The 17,801-nt window shown below is 35.7% G+C and overlaps 1 protein-coding gene across 3 annotated transcripts in view; it reads right to left on the bottom strand.

Moving 5' to 3' along the window:
- Positions 1–17,801, bottom strand: part of VIPR2 (vasoactive intestinal peptide receptor 2) — a 55,473-nt gene that overhangs the window by 22,704 nt on the left and 14,968 nt on the right. For all 3 annotated transcript variants that reach the window (XM_071560215.1, XM_071560214.1, XM_071560213.1), the window contains exons 3-5: positions 16,027–16,134; positions 12,325–12,422; positions 712–809 (exon numbers count right to left, since the gene is read on the bottom strand). In XM_071560215.1, coding sequence (XP_071416316.1) covers positions 712–809; positions 12,325–12,422; positions 16,027–16,134 — 304 coding nt within the window. The remainder of the gene's footprint in view (positions 1–711; positions 810–12,324; positions 12,423–16,026; positions 16,135–17,801) is intronic.

The raw sequence follows: 17,801 nt of genomic DNA on the forward strand, positions 1-17,801 counted from the left end.
AGTAAGATCTATAATGTCAATGTTATGCAGAAATATGCTGTTCTACACTTTATTTTCACTCTGACTTGGAGCAAACCAACCTTTTTAAAAATATCGGAAAAATACCATTTATTTTCAATTTTCACTTTTCAAAACTTCATGATACATTAATTTTTACATACCAAAATGAAGAAATAGAAACTTTCATTCTAAGAAGAGCAAAGCAACTTCTTTTGACTAAACCAGAATTATTGAGACTTGAGACTCATCTCTTCTGCCAGACAGTCCATAACAATATATAATGGACTGCAGAAGTCAAGTCATAAAGATGAATCTCCACTTTCTTGTCATGAACACATTACCTACAGTTAAGCTCCACCCTATTCCATGTTTTCTTTCATTAAAAATACTGAACATGTGCAGAATTAAATTTAGGATAATTTAAAGCATACATATACAAATGCAGCAATGCACAATTTTAATAGCCTGTTGCTTTATATAATCCATTTCTAAATGAATGTTCTTTCTTACATGGGCTGTAATGTCTGTAAATTTATAAAGTGCTTTGAAACCTTTTAGTACTATCATTGCTAGCAAAAATCAAGTCAGTATTACATTGTTGTCAGCTGTTTCACTGAGAAAAGTGTAAACCCAATACACTTTCTAAATATCTGAGCAATCAGAGAGCAGTTAAAGCCACCTTATCATTGTTTACTCATGAAAAATACATACCTGAAAAGGCAAAGAATGATGCTTCCTGTTGTAAGAGCAATCAGAGAGACACTGTGTCCAAGGGTATAAATTGCTTTCACCCTCACATAGAAGTTGACCTGCACAGAAAAATATATATGCAGAAACCACCTACTGATATGTAAAATTGGCTGTGAAGTGATATAATTGACCATTAAATATCTCTGAAGACTACAGTGTTATTTTCACTCTTTGTTCTACAGCACATGATGAGAAGGTTATATCTCTACTCCAACACATTTTTGCAATGGAGCATCTCAAGCTAATTGACTTCAGCAGAAAATTCAGCCTCAGGAACTTAGGGCTTACTCACACAAGCTGGTGCCATTCCAGCTGATTATACCATGGCAGTGAGGTCAAAGAAAGTATCAGATTAATAAACTTTCATAAACACAATCAAACTGGGAAGAATGAGCCAGTTAAAGAATGGATTATCTATAAAAGAGATAATTTCTCTCAGTCCTTCTGCTTTAGTGAACATTGCAATGTATTTATACAAGAATTAATTTTAAAGACATGTTTAAGTCTCATTAATTTACTACTCTGAATATTCAAATCCTTTACTAAATTGTGAGCCCAAACAATCCTTTACTTCTTTAGTAAAATTATTTGCTAAAACTTGGAAAGGAAATGTTTTTAACAGAACAAAAACAGGTTGAAATGCAGTCTGCTGATTAACTGCAGTTATCTGTAAATTTACCAGCTACATATTACATTTAAGTCCTATTCTGAATTACATCAAGAAAAATTATGCTAATATTCTCAGTTAGTCTACTCCTTCATTTCTGTCCACAAAAAAATCATTAGACTGACATTAGTTTCCACTCAAGCGAGATAAAATATTAAAACTTCAAAGTTTTTAATTATGTTATGAAAGTAAAGGTTTCAATAGCAATGTCCTCTGTAAAACAGACAGAATTTCAGTATTTAGTGCACATGGTTATCACTACCCTACTCAAATGATGCTTGTAAAAAGTAGCAAGGAAACCATTCTTTTAAATAAACTAAGATAGTAAAAGGAAGTTCAAATATCTTCATTTATTTATTTTTATACCATTTAAAAGGCTAAGAGGTACTTTTGGCAATCCTGATTCATGGTGAAATCAGCTGAATATTCACTTTGCACATGTTATACAGATATGGAAAAGACAAAATAAAATGTGAACTGAAATGAAGAATCTTACAACTGCACTATTGCAGGCATGGTTAAAAGGGAAAAATATGGGGAACAACTGCCAGAGATCCTAAGTGCATTCATAGCAACTGTGGTGCTTTTTAGATGATGAAAGGGGTGTACACAGTGTCAGGAAGCAGAAATCTCTTTTAAATTGAAGAAATAAGCTGTGATGGCCTTTTTGACAACAAACCTGACATGTTCATGTTTTGTTTCCTGTACATAATACTAATTTACTGCAGAGATAAAGAAGCAAATTATGGACTTAATAGTTTCTAGTGTCATCAGAATGACCATAAGATAAAATCCTAAATAAATTTGGCTGCTTCTTTTTTTTTATTTTTAATTGGTGTCCTTTGCTGATTGAAATAGTAAAATCTAAATTATTACTTAATTGCTCTCTATAAAGAGTCTGCTGTATATTTGCAGAGTTCTACTAAACTCCTGGGGACACTCTGTGGGTATGAATCATAGGCTGTGTTTCACTGAGCATTAGGTGTCTACACTGCAAATATAAACATCTCAGGCAATGTCAGGTCTCTCCACTGGGCCTTCTAGGAAGCACTTCCTGTATCTATGTCAGCAGTCAACATGGACTTGTTTGGATCTGTTTCTACAGACAATGAAGAGGCCCAACAGTGACTAATTCAAGTGGAGCAGCCCAGAGTGTACAAACATTTGCCTTTCTATGGATGCCCATGTGAATCCTGTGTTTGCTAAACAGGACTCTGAGTAGTCCAATGTTTCTGAGTGGAATACTGAGCACAGAATTATTGCCACTGTGACTTTTTTTTTTTCCAAATGAAATTTATCTTTCAAATATGCAATATTTACTGGACGGATGTGAAGACCTTTTTGATTTAGAGACAATTCATGCTTCTATTTGCATACTCAATAGAAATGTACTCAGTAGAAATGGAGTCTGCAAGTGCCAACAATATGATAACAGATCATGTTGTAGAACTGCTGTAATTTCTAAGCTTTACACCATATTTGAAACTCCTGATGTGCACAAGGTCAGGAAACTGGATTTCTTTTCTTCCAGAATACTGTTGATGGAGAAATGGGGCTGCCAGAATGTTGTCATTTATTGGAGCAGCCTTTTTCTAAGGTTTTGCAGAACAGGTGAGATTGAATAAATGAGGGAAGGTGAACAAAGTATTTGTAGCGTTCTTGATGCCATGGGATTCTCTACTGCTGAGAAACTGTTTATCACTATATTAAAAAAAATTGCCTAGAGATGGGCTGATATTCCTTTTGCTATGACAGAAACCAAATTAAGGAATGTAGAGGTGACGGGCAGTGCTTGTGTGTAGGCACAGTTTTTAGACCTGCTCAAAAATGAGCTGACCTGAGGAGCATAATTTTGCCATTCTAGCAGGGAATTGAAGAGCAGTTCTTCAGAACTGATTTTCTGTGAATTTGTGTTAATTTTGAAAATATGTTTTCACAATCGTATTTGCAAACAATTCTAGAAACGTTGTTCAATATTGTTAATGCTGAGTCGGAGATTTTCACTTTCATGGAAAAAATTGATTTTCGGAGATACACTTTTAAAAGTAACAATGATGTTCCATGTCATATTACAGAGCAGAGTCAGGTGTCTCCCCAGCTGCCCTAAAGCCACACACACACCACCTGCTAGGAGTGCACACAGGGGCAACTTTACATCTCCCCCATTTTCTTATCTTGGGGAACTACTATGTGGCTTAACAAATCCTGACATGTTAAAGTAACCACTGGCCTCCTGTAATTTGTATTTTTTTTAATAGCCTTCAAAAGGGAAACACCTAAACCTGGACTTCTGATGTAAGTTGTGTCCTGGCTATTCGCAGTGCCCAGTAGAAATGACCTCCTCTCTCCTATTCAGGTTTCTCATTGTGCTAGAAAAATCTTAAAGCAGCTGAGCGACCAAGTGTGCTACAAGCTGACTGTAGGATTTGCTCCAAAGACAGTCTTTGGTTTGCCTAAGGAGGAGAAATAACTTGGAGACAAGAAATATGTGAGACTGACACTTTCCAGCTCATGCTTGTGCTGTGACAGATGACTAAACTGTCCCAGCTGTACACTTTTCTGTGAGTACCTTGGGCTCTGTACTCCAGACTAGTTTCCTCTGGTTAGACATTAAACTTTCTCCTGTCACCTCCTTGCTTCTTTCAAAAACTCTCCTGTGCTTGCTCTCTCACTGCAGACTCTTGGGATGGGCCTTTGTCCTGAGCTTGGCTGGGCTGGGCTGGATTTCCTTCACAGCATCTTGCAGGGGGCTGTTTGGGATTTGTGATGAAAACCATGTTGATAACATAGGAATGTTTTAGCTATTGCTGAACAGTGTTGCTTTTCCCTGCCCCTCTCACTGCTCCCCCTGTGAGGGCTGGGGGAGCACAAGAGTTTGGGAGGGGACACAGCTGGGACAGTGACCCCCAATTGACCAAAGGGATATCCCAAACCCTGTGGGCTCATTGTCTTCTAATTGCTTCTTCTGATGCAAATATTTGCAATGCAATAATTTTGCTGCTAATAAAACAGTAATCACTTGTGTTATCATGCAATTCTCTCTCCTATGTATTGTATTTTTACAATGTTTAATAATCCTTCAAAAGGTCCAAGCATACCAGATACAGTAAGAGATTGTATAATCTCCTTAATTTTTTGTCTTGGAAGCTTTTGTTTAGGAAATATATAAATTGTTTGGTGCCAAGTATATCAAACTTCTATGTATGTTTAGTCTGAATTGCCTTTGCTCACTTTTTCCATACTTTTGTCCATCCTCATTTCAGAATGAATTTCACTCCTTTCACATTCTTTTTCTCCCCTCAGTCCTGTCATAGGCACAAAGTCTATTTTACTTTCTTAAAGTAAGAACACAGAGTCACCTGATTTACAGATGCTAATGATCCTTGGTCATTGTAGTCTTTAGATTGCATGCACTGAGAGGTTTATAGGAATTATCCTGGATCAGATGCCATCACTGGGAAATTGCAGTTAGACAAATGTTCCCATGGGAAAGCCTTGACTCAGATCTGCTGTTTTTACCAACAAATCACACTGCACAAGGTTTTTGACTGGCCTATCTGCCACAATGACTGCACAACTTCTGGGGATTTTGTATCTCATTCAAAGCCTCCTGGTGCTCATGGTTAAGTGGATAAATTTCCAGTTTTGGAGTCTGTCAGTTTGCAAAGGCATCAAACAGACCAAAAGAATAACATCTAAAACACAAAATGAAGGATGTTATTTTAAAAGAAATTGTTCAGAAACATCCAAAGAGAAGGAAAGTAGCTCAAAAGAATTTGCAGGTAGTCTCAGAATTCAACCCAAATTTTTCTAACTGTGTTTCTGGGATTATTTTTATGTTGACAGATTGGATTTCCAAAGTCAGTAATAAAAGCATCTGCTAAAGGGTATGGTGAATGGTCCAGAAATCCCCTGGAGTCAGTAAAAATTTCCCACCAGAGACAGTTCTCTTGTACTTTACATATTAGAAACTTGAAAATGGGATGCTTTTATTCCTTAGAAACTATCTAATGACCAATTTCACAGCACTGGCAAAAAATACAGGAGACATCATATTTACATTTCTCTGCCTCTTTATATAAGCCCTATGTCACCTCTAGAGGCACTCAGAACTGTGTCTCACTATGTTTGTAACACTGGAAGTTGAAAGATCCTTCACCTTGTCAAATTTTGAAGGCACCCTAAAACCCCCTTTTCAAACTGAGAGCTGAACCATTGTCTAGTAACTACAACTTTGAATAGATTCATAAATTGCATTAAACTCCATAAACCTACCAAAACTGTTGCCATCTATAAACAAACTTTAATGGCAGATGTTATTACAGAATTGAAAACAGTACTTTAAATATATTTTGGCCATTAGATTATGGAATAAGAGAGTGTGTTGTAGTTTGACATAAATAAAGTAGCTGTTCCAATCGCAATGGGCTGATTGAAACATGCCCAACAAGAAACCTGGATTTGTTTAGCTTTTTTATCATTTTACTGGTGCAGCTTCATAATGGTCAGAAATCTTAAATGTTTTAAAATTTTGTACTGATCAAAAATTAACCCTGCTCCTCAAACTGTTGCAAAGCTAAGTAAACACTAACCCATTTTTAATCCACCACATCAAAAATTAAAAATTATTCAAATTCAGGTGTTTTGATTTTCAAAAAAATTTAGATGATTAGAATGGTTTAGGTGATCAACACGAAGCCCTTTATCAGACTCAACATCAAAGAAGATGCAATCATGATGCTACTTAAATTTGCTGTAGGAGCAGAAACAGAAGTGCCTTAATTTGCCCATAAGACCTCTGTAACTCTTAGTGACTCAACAAAAAATTAATAAATGGTGTTCTCAAATTATATGTTAATTAAATATACACATGACCCTCATAAAGACAAATAATTAAATTCTACGTTGAGCTATGGCAGTTGAAACCCAGGAAAGTAATTAGGTTAATATTGACTTAGTTACAGCTATTAAATATTTGTCATTGATCTTTATTTTACCTAGTACATTTAAAACCAAACTCTTTATATTGTATTACTGCAAAAGAAACAGGCAAAGCATTACCAAATCTGATGGCACATAAAAATCAATGCCTTTTGTGTAAGATGGGCATATCTTGTTTCTTTCTTACTACTCAAGTGAACCATAATTAGTCAAGTCTCAACTAACCTTAACCTTTAACCTCTGAACTTAAAAAAAAATGTGCAAGATGGGCAGGAGTAAAATGTCTGCAACAAAAGTATGGATTGACCCAAACAGAATTTCAAACTAATTGTTATTTTTAAAATATTTGAACAGAAAAGAAATATCAAAATCCCTTTAGATTTATAGCTGTACTCAAAACATAAACTGATTGGAGTCATACACATGAAATTGAAATGCCATTATGAAATTTAAAGTGACATAAACTTTTCTGCAAGTCTAAAAAGATCAGTACTTTTGCAACAGCAATGAGAACAGCTGCCCTCTGCAAAATATTATCTGAGCAATACTGATTCCAAAACTGGAACCCAACAATTTATTTCTAAAGTTCTGAGAAAAATATTAAAATTACAACCACTAAACTAAACCCAATAGTTGGTTAGGCACATAAAAAATCAGTGGCTCATGATTTAAAAAAAAATTAAATGTTTACAGAAATTGTAAATACTTTCTAAAGATCTAATCCTAAAATATTTCCTCTTCTTTTGTGACTACCTAATGTTAATAGGTTTTAAAGGGGTACAAAACCCCACACTTGTAAAAATAAATTGGATTAGTACAAGTTTGTGTTATCTTCTATAAATTCTTTGTCAAATCTATTCTTAGGCACAGTGTTTTGTTTTCTTAGAAAGGACACCTGTTTCTGCTAATGTTTCCTTTAAACTTAGTTTCATGTATTTTTACTAAGTTAAGGAGACAGAAGTCTTCTATTTATTTACAGAATAGCACAGAAACTTCCCAGGCAAAGCTGACCATCACCAGTGATCTTCCAACTCCAGTCTTGGTTTGGAAGGACCTCTAGGGGTGAGAAGGTACCACAATGCTGAAGGACAAAACCCTGGAGAAAGGTTAGGACTTGACGCTTTGTCCAAAGGAGTTTTGCTGTTGATCAGAGGTCACCCTTCACATAAAAGAGAAACCCTCACCTCTTTATTCAACTGCCAGAAATAGAATTGATCGTTACTCAGAATTCATGACCATTATCATCCCAAGTGACTCTTCATTTTGTTTATTCTGTGGGCTAGTATATTCCTGTAATAATCTATGCTAGACAGTCTACTATTCACAGATATAATTACTTACAACTATATTAAAATTTGTAAAATGTAAACTCAGACCTGGCCCTTGCAAATGAGTTCAGTGCCTTAGAGATACCAAAATGTGCAAATGCAAATAGAAGTGAAATAAAGAGTCCTAATTCTTCCGTTTTGCAAAATTAATTTCAACAATGCAGTACCCATTTCTAAAATACTGTAGTACTTACTTATAAGGGAATATATATAAACTGAGACAAATATATAGATTATTGTATTGGATTATATTGTAGACAGTTTTCTCTTGTCAGACACTTCTGTACCTTTTTAGATGGTGCAGAGAAAAATATAGTTTACTAAAAAGACGTAGTCAAATTGGTATTCCTTACAGTATTTAATAATCTGCATACAAGTAATTAATGATATGCCTTTTGTGACATTTCTTCTTCAATTCACCCTAAACCTAAAGATCACCCCAAAAAGTTAAGACCAGGATTGTCATCTCAATAATAGCAGCATCATTACTTTTAATTATATCAGTCAGAACGTCTTCTCATTCAAAGTTTCCTAACCTTAGTGGGAGATATGACAACTTCATAAATGCACAAACTCCCACGTTTCCCTGAGTAAATGTGTATCAGCAGATGTATGTGTGAATCTGGACATCCTCATTACATACTGGTGTTCTGCAGTTCACTGAATAACCTGCAATTAAAGCCAATTCCCTCTGTGAGGGAAGAGAGTATCAGCCAATGCTCATATCTAGTCCTCACTTGAAGTCAGTGAAGTCATGGAAAAAGTAATGGAAAATGCAGCATAATATAAATAAATATAGCACAATTTATAGGCACATGCAAAAAGCAGGGGAGATGCCTGCCTCTGTTGCATTTTAGAGGCAGTGATTCAATTTAGAATTAATACAAACTATCCATTAGTCCAGTGCAGTGATCCATCCCCAGCAGTGCCAATGCATCTGTTATCCAAAGGTAGGGACAGCCACTCAGGACAGGGTGTGTGGCAGCCCTGCCTCACTGCCCTGGCTCCACGTGCTCTGGGTGCTGTGCGTGTGTGTGCAGCACACCCAGGGTTTGCTCTGACAGCTGCCCAAGAGAGAATGCTTCAGAAACAGGACAAATGGGCAAAGAATTCCTCCATGGATGCTCCTACTTAATGTACAAGCTGCAGCAGTACCACATTTGACAGCCCTGAGGATCCTTCTTTCCATGAATTTGTCATTGTATGACACTACACATTCAAATCACAGCCTGTACCTTGTAAATGTTGGGGCTTTTGTGTGATCTAATAAATCTCAGGCCAATTCACACTAAGATTAGACAAAGCTGTATTAACTGACTCAGTCATTATTTTAAATAAAGTGGACACATTTCAGTGCTTTACACTCACCAGACATCTTGCTGTATATTAAACAGTGCTGACACAGAGAGTTTAATGCTCTCTGAGGACAGCTGGGACATATGTCTAGCTTGTTCAGTCTAGATAGATGATGTCAAAATCTGTTAAGGAAAGATTGTAGTGGGGCTTGACTTGGGTTAATACACCTTGATGTGTGTTCCTAGTAAGGTCAAATCCAGCTGCTTATTTTACCATTGTGCTGCCATGAGCTCCACAGAAATATAAAAGGGGGGGGGAAAGACACTTAATTGAATACCTGAGATGAACCTAAAACTTGATCTTGAAGGTTAGCAGTAACTAGTTGACTTACAGAAAACAGACTGGAGGTCTATAATAAAGGTTTAGGTCTACACTTTGATTTGATAACAAGTGTTTTGTTCAGACATTGTCATCGTGGTGCTTTAACCCCAGTGGTAGCAAAGTACCACACAACCATTCCCTCCCTCCTCCTCCTCCTGCCTCCACATCCACCTACCCTGTGGGATGGGGAGGGGCACTGGGAAGGATAAAACCTGGGTTAGATAACAAGACAAGCAATGCCCAAAACAATTGCTCAGCACCCAGTGACCGATGCCCAGCTCATCTCCTAATGGTGGCTGCCAGCCAACTCCCTCCAGTTTATGTTCTGGGCATGATGTTCTGTGGTATGGAATACCCCTCTGGCCAGTTCAGATCAGCTGTCCTGGCCTTGCTCTCTCCCACCTCCTCATGCACCTGCTCACTGGCAGAGCATGGGAATCTGAACAGTCCTTGACTCGGGCTAAGCACTACTTGACAACAGCTAAAACATCAAAGTGTTATCAGCATTATTCTCATACTAAATTCAAAACACAGCCCTGGAACAGCTACTAGGAAGAAAGTTAACTCTGTCACAGCTAAAATCAGGACAGTCATACTTACCAAAGTGATCCCCTATAAATAATGGCAGGACCAGTAAACACTAACATAGAATAAAAGATCTAACATAGAATAAAAGAAGGATGCTGTATCAGGCACTTATTGTTAACTTCAATGCGTCAAGCAAATATTTTCTTTTTATATACCCTCCTAATATACAATTTGAAACTGAATAAAAATGGAATGTTTTAATTTGAACGTAAAGTCAATGTCAACTGTTGATGTAAGTTCCTTCAGCAGAGAAATAAGTGACACATTTACAGTGGTTTTAAATAAGCTTCCTCATTTCAGTGCTTTTGTCAGCATAAAAATTTGGTACCTGTTAAAAATTTGCCAGTTCAGCATTTGTTCATCAATCTTTGTCACTTAAACCTTCTCTAGAATATTAAAAACTGTCCAAAGTAGATGCATATCTGGAGAGAGAGATATGTCTGTGTGTATGCATATACATATATAAATATAAAGTAAGTATAGAAATCAGCCCCCTTTGCATTAAAAATACAAATCTGTATCTTAAAAGACAGAAAAAAACCCCACAGGAACAAATAGTTGGATCTATAATGGAAACTCATTCACCAAAGACAGCTTCTACTACCCCTCTGACATTCTCTTCAAAGGAAAACAAACAGAAGAAAACTTAGAATTTACCAGAGGAAAAGTACCTGTCCTAAAATATTATCTCCTTAGTTACTGTAACTTTGAGGGCAACCTCATACACCACCTGCAAAACATACTGTTGTGTGACATTTTGGTGTCCAGAACACTCAGTATCCAAATACTTAGGACTTTATTGTTAGCTCTTCTTACTAGATCAAAACAAACAAACAAACTATACTGACTTATGCTGAGCAAAGGTTTTGGTTTGAGGTGCTACCATCAGGCATTAAGATCTGAAATCAAGAAAATATTTATTGTGTAAACAGGTGGTTGGTGCAGAACCTTAAATGTCTCCTAAAATCTCACAACTGCATGACACTTCTTTTTCTATTGTTCTTTTGACATATTATATCTGTTATTTTATCTATTATACTTTTGCTAATAATTTTCCCAGTACCTGCTTTCCACATCTCTCTTCTGATCTTCATTCTCACACATTTATTTTTTTACTTTTCTTAAGGCTTTTGTAAATGTTCCCAGTAATTCCTATTTCCAGTTCTCTAGGTTAATTCCTGCAAGTATAACCAATTTGCCTTCCCTTCACCTCCTTCAAATTACTAAGGAATATGCCAAACAAAAAGAACTACTTTTCTGTTATACTAGTTCATCTGCTAATTGTTTCCCACTACTTGAAATATTATCCTTTGTTCATTTGAATTTTTACATCTTGACCCATTTTCACATCTCATGACAATGTCTGGGTCAAAAGACAGTGTTTCAACTGGCTGCAATACAAGCATGTCCCCAAGCTGCCAGATGACATGCTTTATAATGTGTCTTCAGAAAAGCTGGGAAAAGAATTCTCTCAATTTTCTTTATTATTTATTTTCAAGTACAGTAATGGTTGGGCTTTTAAATACAGAAAGAGATGGCAAAAACTGCATGCACTTCTCTGCAAACCAGACAGAACAGATTTGCTACAGCTATTCCACACACACTGAAATCCAGAAAAAAACCCCAACCAGCCAAGGATCTTTATTCATGAGAGGACTTAATGTGTTTTGGGGAACAAGAGTTTTACTGACACTGTGAGCTCATGCTTGTAAACAAAATCTTGCTCTGTTAGCCTCAGCAGGAAAACAGAGAGAAATATGGAAAACATGATGGAAAGAAATCCTTCCCTCAAGGAAAAGAATAAATTAGGTTTTCCATGCATAGTTTATTTCAGATACCTTGATAGCTTTCTGAATCACTTCTAGTTGCTAATGCAATTCAAAGTCCAGTATCAAGCTGCAATAACTCTAATGACCTAAATTAATTCTATTTTAGTTAAACACATACCAGCAATGAAGTGGTGCATGTACTACTGACAGATTATTACAGTATTCAGTTTTGAAATAAATTCTTTTGACTATTCTTTTGAAATAAAAACTAGAAATATTCTAGAAATAGCACAATGAAAAACACATGGTGCACAAGCAGAGTAGCACTGCAATATTAGAAACACAGATGCATTACTGCAATTACCAACTGTTTATAGCCTTGAATTTCAAACAGTTACTGAAATCTACATTTCTGATTTTATCTCATTAGACAACTGCAATCCAAGCATATTGCAACCAATGCTACCAAAAATTACTACAGAATTTTCATGAATTCTGATTTTCATTGAGTCTGAGTAGAACAGGAGTTATTGAGAGGCAGAACTTGTCTGATAGTTGTACTGAACACCAGCACCAAAATGAATGGGAAAAGTAATTTTCCTACCTTATAATCATCTTCATAGTCATTATATCCACAAGTACTTAAGATGTCAGGAAAAATATCTGACCACCCATTACTCGTACAGTTTTTGCTAATATTTCCTGTAAAGAAAAATTTGAGATTTTAAATCAGAAAACTCAAAAGTGTCTTCATCAATTAATTTTTAGACAAGCCAGCTTGGGCATTAGTTAGTCACAACCTGACTTTGTTCCCAGGACTCCTGTTAAAGTAACCCAGCCTTTTCCTTTCAGGTGCTCTTCATTCCTACTGCTTTGGCTTTTGCTCTTGCTTGGAGGTGCCTTTGCAGTACAGAAAACCAAAAGTAAACCCAAGCTGTGATGGGAGGCTTCTTCTTCAGTATAACAGGTATTTCTGCTACATCTGCAAAAGCCTGAAGTGTTTTGCTATTTTATTTACTCAGGAGAGAGTTTTTTGGCTCGCTCTATAGAAGGGATAATTGGTATTTTGATAGAATAGTAATCTAAGTAGGAGCTGTTCTGATCTCCTATTTAAGCTTTTCTGAAAAATCAATACCAAATGATCTACTGAAGAATTATAAAAGCTCTTAGACATTATGGTGATGATTTACTGCTACAGCAAATGTTGGTAAAGTTGGCAATGAAGTTTTAAGGCCAAACTATGCTATAGGTTGAAGAATGAGAAAATCAAAAGGCATGTTGAATATCACTCTTTGAACCAATACTGAAACAATGTGGTCCAAAGAACATACTGGACCTATGAAGTGTCGATGGAAAGGGATTTTGAATATCTATTAATTTCAGAAAGGGTTTTCTGGCTGGAACTCAGAAAAAAGTTAATTCTTCACAGAAGTAACAGACGAGATGGAGACAATCCATGATTTGAGTTTTTAATTCAATCAAGATGAATTAATGTTCATGTAATATGGAACAGCTTCAACAGGGAAAAACTGATGTCAGATTCAAGAAGTCATTAAAATTCTTGTAACTTATTTTTACAATGTTAATTCATAGCCAAGTTCCCCTCACATTTCTTAAAGCAATTTGTATATCCATGATACTTGAAATCTATAACATTGCATTGCTTTGGTTTGGAGTTTACCACTGGCCTTTAACTGACTTAAAGATGCCTGTTTTACACCATATAAAAATAAATTTATGTGTCATAGATCAGCTTTGCTCAGGAATAATCAAAACTGTTTATATACACTTCAAACTAAAGCTTTTGTGATTTTTATCTTGCTGACTGGTTACTGGAAGTTCTTTGTATAAAGTCTTCGGTGGAAAGTTGTAAATATCCTACAAATGGTTCACCAACCAACAACCAAATCTTTCCAACTAATAAAAAGGCCTTGACCTAAATCCACAGTGTCTCCTCAAACAACAGGACCACTTCTGCTGTTTGGCATAGACATGACATTTTTAAATGAAAATGTAACCTATTTATACACTGTGAAGAGTCTTCACTTTAAAAGTACACCAAGATTCTGTGACGAGGCAGAGCAGAGGAACATGTGAACAGGAGCAGAGAGTACGTCAAAGGCAGTTCTGCAAGTAAAGACTCTGTGTACTCAAGGGGCTGAAGTATTTTCTGTTTCAAATACTGTAATGCCTCCTAACCCAGAGCCAGTTGGGCGTTATTCTGTGGAAGGCATTTAGATCTACACCACCTCGTCATGCAATTAAGCATTTTGGATGGCAAACTGATTTAAAACCTGTAACTTTAATAAAAAACACATTTGAATAAAATCTTCACAGAATAACTTTCTGAGACTTGTAAACTTGCATTGTCATGTACAATACAGGAAAAACATTATAGGATAATATGGTTGCTTATACAGTAAAATGGCATTTAATAAAAAGTTACCAATATTCAGTAGAGAATTAATTATGTGGTATGCTTAAACCATAACCTAGACCATCACAGAAGAAATTCAGAGCCAGTTCCCCAAAAGATGTAAAAATGAGAAGACAACTACTTTTTGAAATTCAAAATTTAAATTACAAAATCCTTTAAAGAATTTATGGCATTTAAAAGCTTACTTGTGATTTGGAATATTTGCATAAAAATAAGGAAGTCTAGACCATCTCGTAGTAGAATTTTAACTCCTCTTAAACACTAAAACACCTAAAACATGTATCTAAAATATCTGGCTAAATAAAAAAAGTTAGATTTCTTATTTAAATATATATTTTTTATTTTCTGCTCTAAGAATGAAGTGAATTTGAAATGTGCTGGGTATGAATTAAAAAAAGTCTATATTCCTGAGCATAATCCAATTATAAAGGTGCCAAGATCCTTAGTTAGTTCTTAATGGAATCAACCATGCAAGATGTTTGCTGTCTCCTTTTCTGAAATTATAGAAAGCAAGATATGAAAAACACTGTTAATTGAACAGATTCCTCTAAAAAAAACCCTGTTCCACAAGTAAGAACTAAACAGGTAGCTGTGAAAAAAGCTGTATCTGGGAAAAATATAGAAAACAATAAAAATGAAGTAATCTTTCAGTCTTGCTGACACTGTGCTTAGGTGAGACAGAGTTGCAATGCACTGTGGAGATTTCAGACTTAAATATTTATTGCAGTTGTTTTATAGTAAAATTAAAATATTGTAACATAAGTAGCAGTTGTGAAGCAAACTCGAGAGAGTGCCTGCTCTCTTCACAGACAGAAGCAGCATGATTTAATTCAGATTTTGAATTTTTGATATTTATTAGTTTGCCTTGTCTCATGACAACACCTTAATATCTTTGTTTGAGTCAGTTGAATACTTTTATAGATTTCATAAGATTCAGTGAAGATTACACATACTTTCCCCTTTATAAACTGTTTAGACTATCCATGATAAACTAATCAAGGTTCACCAGCTCTGGGAATGAAAAGCTTTGCTCACATGCAGATTGTTTTAGTTATCTGTTTTTTACTGGAACTAGACTTAATCAACAGTTTTAAGAATAAAAGTATTTTAGTCACACCCCAAGTTAACCTCAAAACCAGAAATAAATCACTGTGATAAGTTTTGCATTTTTCACCAGCTCCTTATGGCAACAGTTTCTCACCTGAGCAGTGGGGATAATATTTTTTCTGCTGCATTACAAGATATGTGTGAAATACTCTGTGTGCATCATCTATTTACAAACCCCACTAACTTGCCACAGTGCAAAATTAAACCACAGCACAATGAATTGACAACATGGTTCAGAATATGGCAGATTTAAAAGAGTTCTTTCAGCAGTCTGAGACATTGAGGAGCTCTTTGCAAGTCCTATTAAAAAGCAGAATAAAAGGTTTCATATCAACCACCTTAAACTGCAATAGTGATAATTTTGAGGTATTATGTGGGCTCATTATTCACATGATGGAAAGGCAGATCTCCCTCCTAAGCATAGAAGGAGTAACCTCCACATGATCTGCTGATAGTTGTTAGAGATGTCAGTCAGGCTCAGCTGCCTCAATAATTAACACAAATAAGTCAAAAAAGAGTAAGCAACATCTTTGGCCTTGGTGAGTGTCACTGTATTAGAATATATATTTAGTGTCTGACTCGAAGAACACCACACAGACCACAAAGACAATAACTTTATCATTTCATGATGTATCATGAACAACTCTAACAAGAATTTGAACTCTAAAAAGGAAATAAAAATTCCAAATAAACCATTTTTAGCACATTATGTTACAAAATAACAGAGAAAAGCCAGTAAAAGTACACCTTAAAATAAAATACCTGGTTTGCCAGAAAAAAGGCTAAATACTTTTGGGCAAGGGACAGTGACAGTCTCTCCAATCTTCGCAGGACGCCAGCAGGTGATGTTGTCCCAAACTCCAACACATCCTGAAACAAAACAAGCAGTAACAGACTTAAAATCTCAGTGTGGTCCAAATCACCCTGTTGTATTGACCTTATAAAGACCTGGTGAAGTTTTGCATAAGTGGTTCAAGAAATATTAGACTCTTTCAAGAAAGCTGAAAAGACAATATTTGCTATGAAGATGTTACGGGAATCATAAGAGTCAGTTGATTAACCAGCTTATTTTTAGGTCAGTAAATACATTGTTTGCAAAGCATCTCATTAAAACTATGTCATTGTGATGTGAGGATGCCAAGAAAAAGTAAGAAATGTTCAAAAGTTAACTTCCAAGCATTGATATGAATTATTAACAATTGCAATATTTTGAGAATCTCTTAATCACAGTTAAAATGGACTTTTCTATCAACAGGTATTAGCAGATTGAATATTACAAAGAAATATTTTAGTCCATTGGACTCAACATCACATATACAACAGCAGTGCATCATGACTGGAGAATTTTTTGAACAATGAACTTACAAAATAATCTCCCAAACTAAGTAACAGCCACACAAACAGAGAATGCTTCTATATATTGATTTTATGAAGGAGGGGGGCTTCAAATTTTCTAGGCATGTTCTATAGTGGCAGCAATGACTTGTTACAAGTACATAGTAACTTGCTGCAGCTTTGTGCATGCTGATGTTGACATAAACATGGCTCAATGCAGTATCATGTGAATGAGCTAAATCTTCCTGCTATAGCCTGCTATAGGCACTTGGCTCAACCATGCCCTGTTTAAAGGTGTCTATTTACAATGCAAGTCTTCTAAGCTAAGAGTTATGAGAATTATCAATTGAAGCCTTACGAGAACAAAGAAATAATGAATATATTATCTCAATTCAAGTTATATAAAAATAAAATCATGTGCCAAATTCTGGGCATTTATGTCTTCATGCAAGATAAATGAACATTTAAATTTGTAATTAATGCTGTGGAGGAACCACTGTAGAATTTAGTAGGGAGGAAACAAATGTCAAAAGATGGTGGAAAATTCCAGTATTTGGCAAATTGTTGCACTTAAGTCATGGGTTTTCAGGGTGGGTTTTTTTGGTTGGCTTTGTGGCATCTGGTGTTGGTGCAGGTGTGTGTATAGTGTGGGTTTGTATGATGGGGTGTTTTTGGGGGGTTGTGTTTTGGGGTTTTTGTTTGTTTATTTTCCCTGAAATCACATTTAAGTTCTTAATCTAATATAGGAGGCACTGCAGTCACAGACTATTACCCAGACTTGTGCTCTTATGTAGTGTTTGCGTTTAACTTTGCTTTCCAACAGCCCAAGTTTTTATATTTGTTTTGTTCTGTGTTTTGTCAAAAGTATGTGGAAGGCTCTTTTGAGAAGTACCTAGAACAACTTGGAGATCCAAAGGTAAGGCTGACCTGTCAAAAGATTAAAATTTGAGGAGACTAGAACAAATACCTGTGATCAAACTTTTTTACTTTAGCCTTTAACCAGTAAGCTTGGTGAATGCAACAGTCTCTGAAACAGATTTGGTTTTAATTTAAAAAAAAAAGTATCTTGACAGGTATGTTGCTGCCAGAACTGCTCCATCTCACTCGACTTGGTAATTGTGTCCATCCCATGTTGCAAACCCCTTTTATCACACCCTCCAAATCCTAATACCTCAACTTTCAATGCCTCGATTGTTTGTTTT

This window comes from Pithys albifrons, chromosome 7 (genome assembly GCF_047495875.1).
Source record: "Pithys albifrons albifrons isolate INPA30051 chromosome 7, PitAlb_v1, whole genome shotgun sequence".
Taxonomy (NCBI): domain Eukaryota; kingdom Metazoa; phylum Chordata; class Aves; order Passeriformes; family Thamnophilidae; genus Pithys; species Pithys albifrons.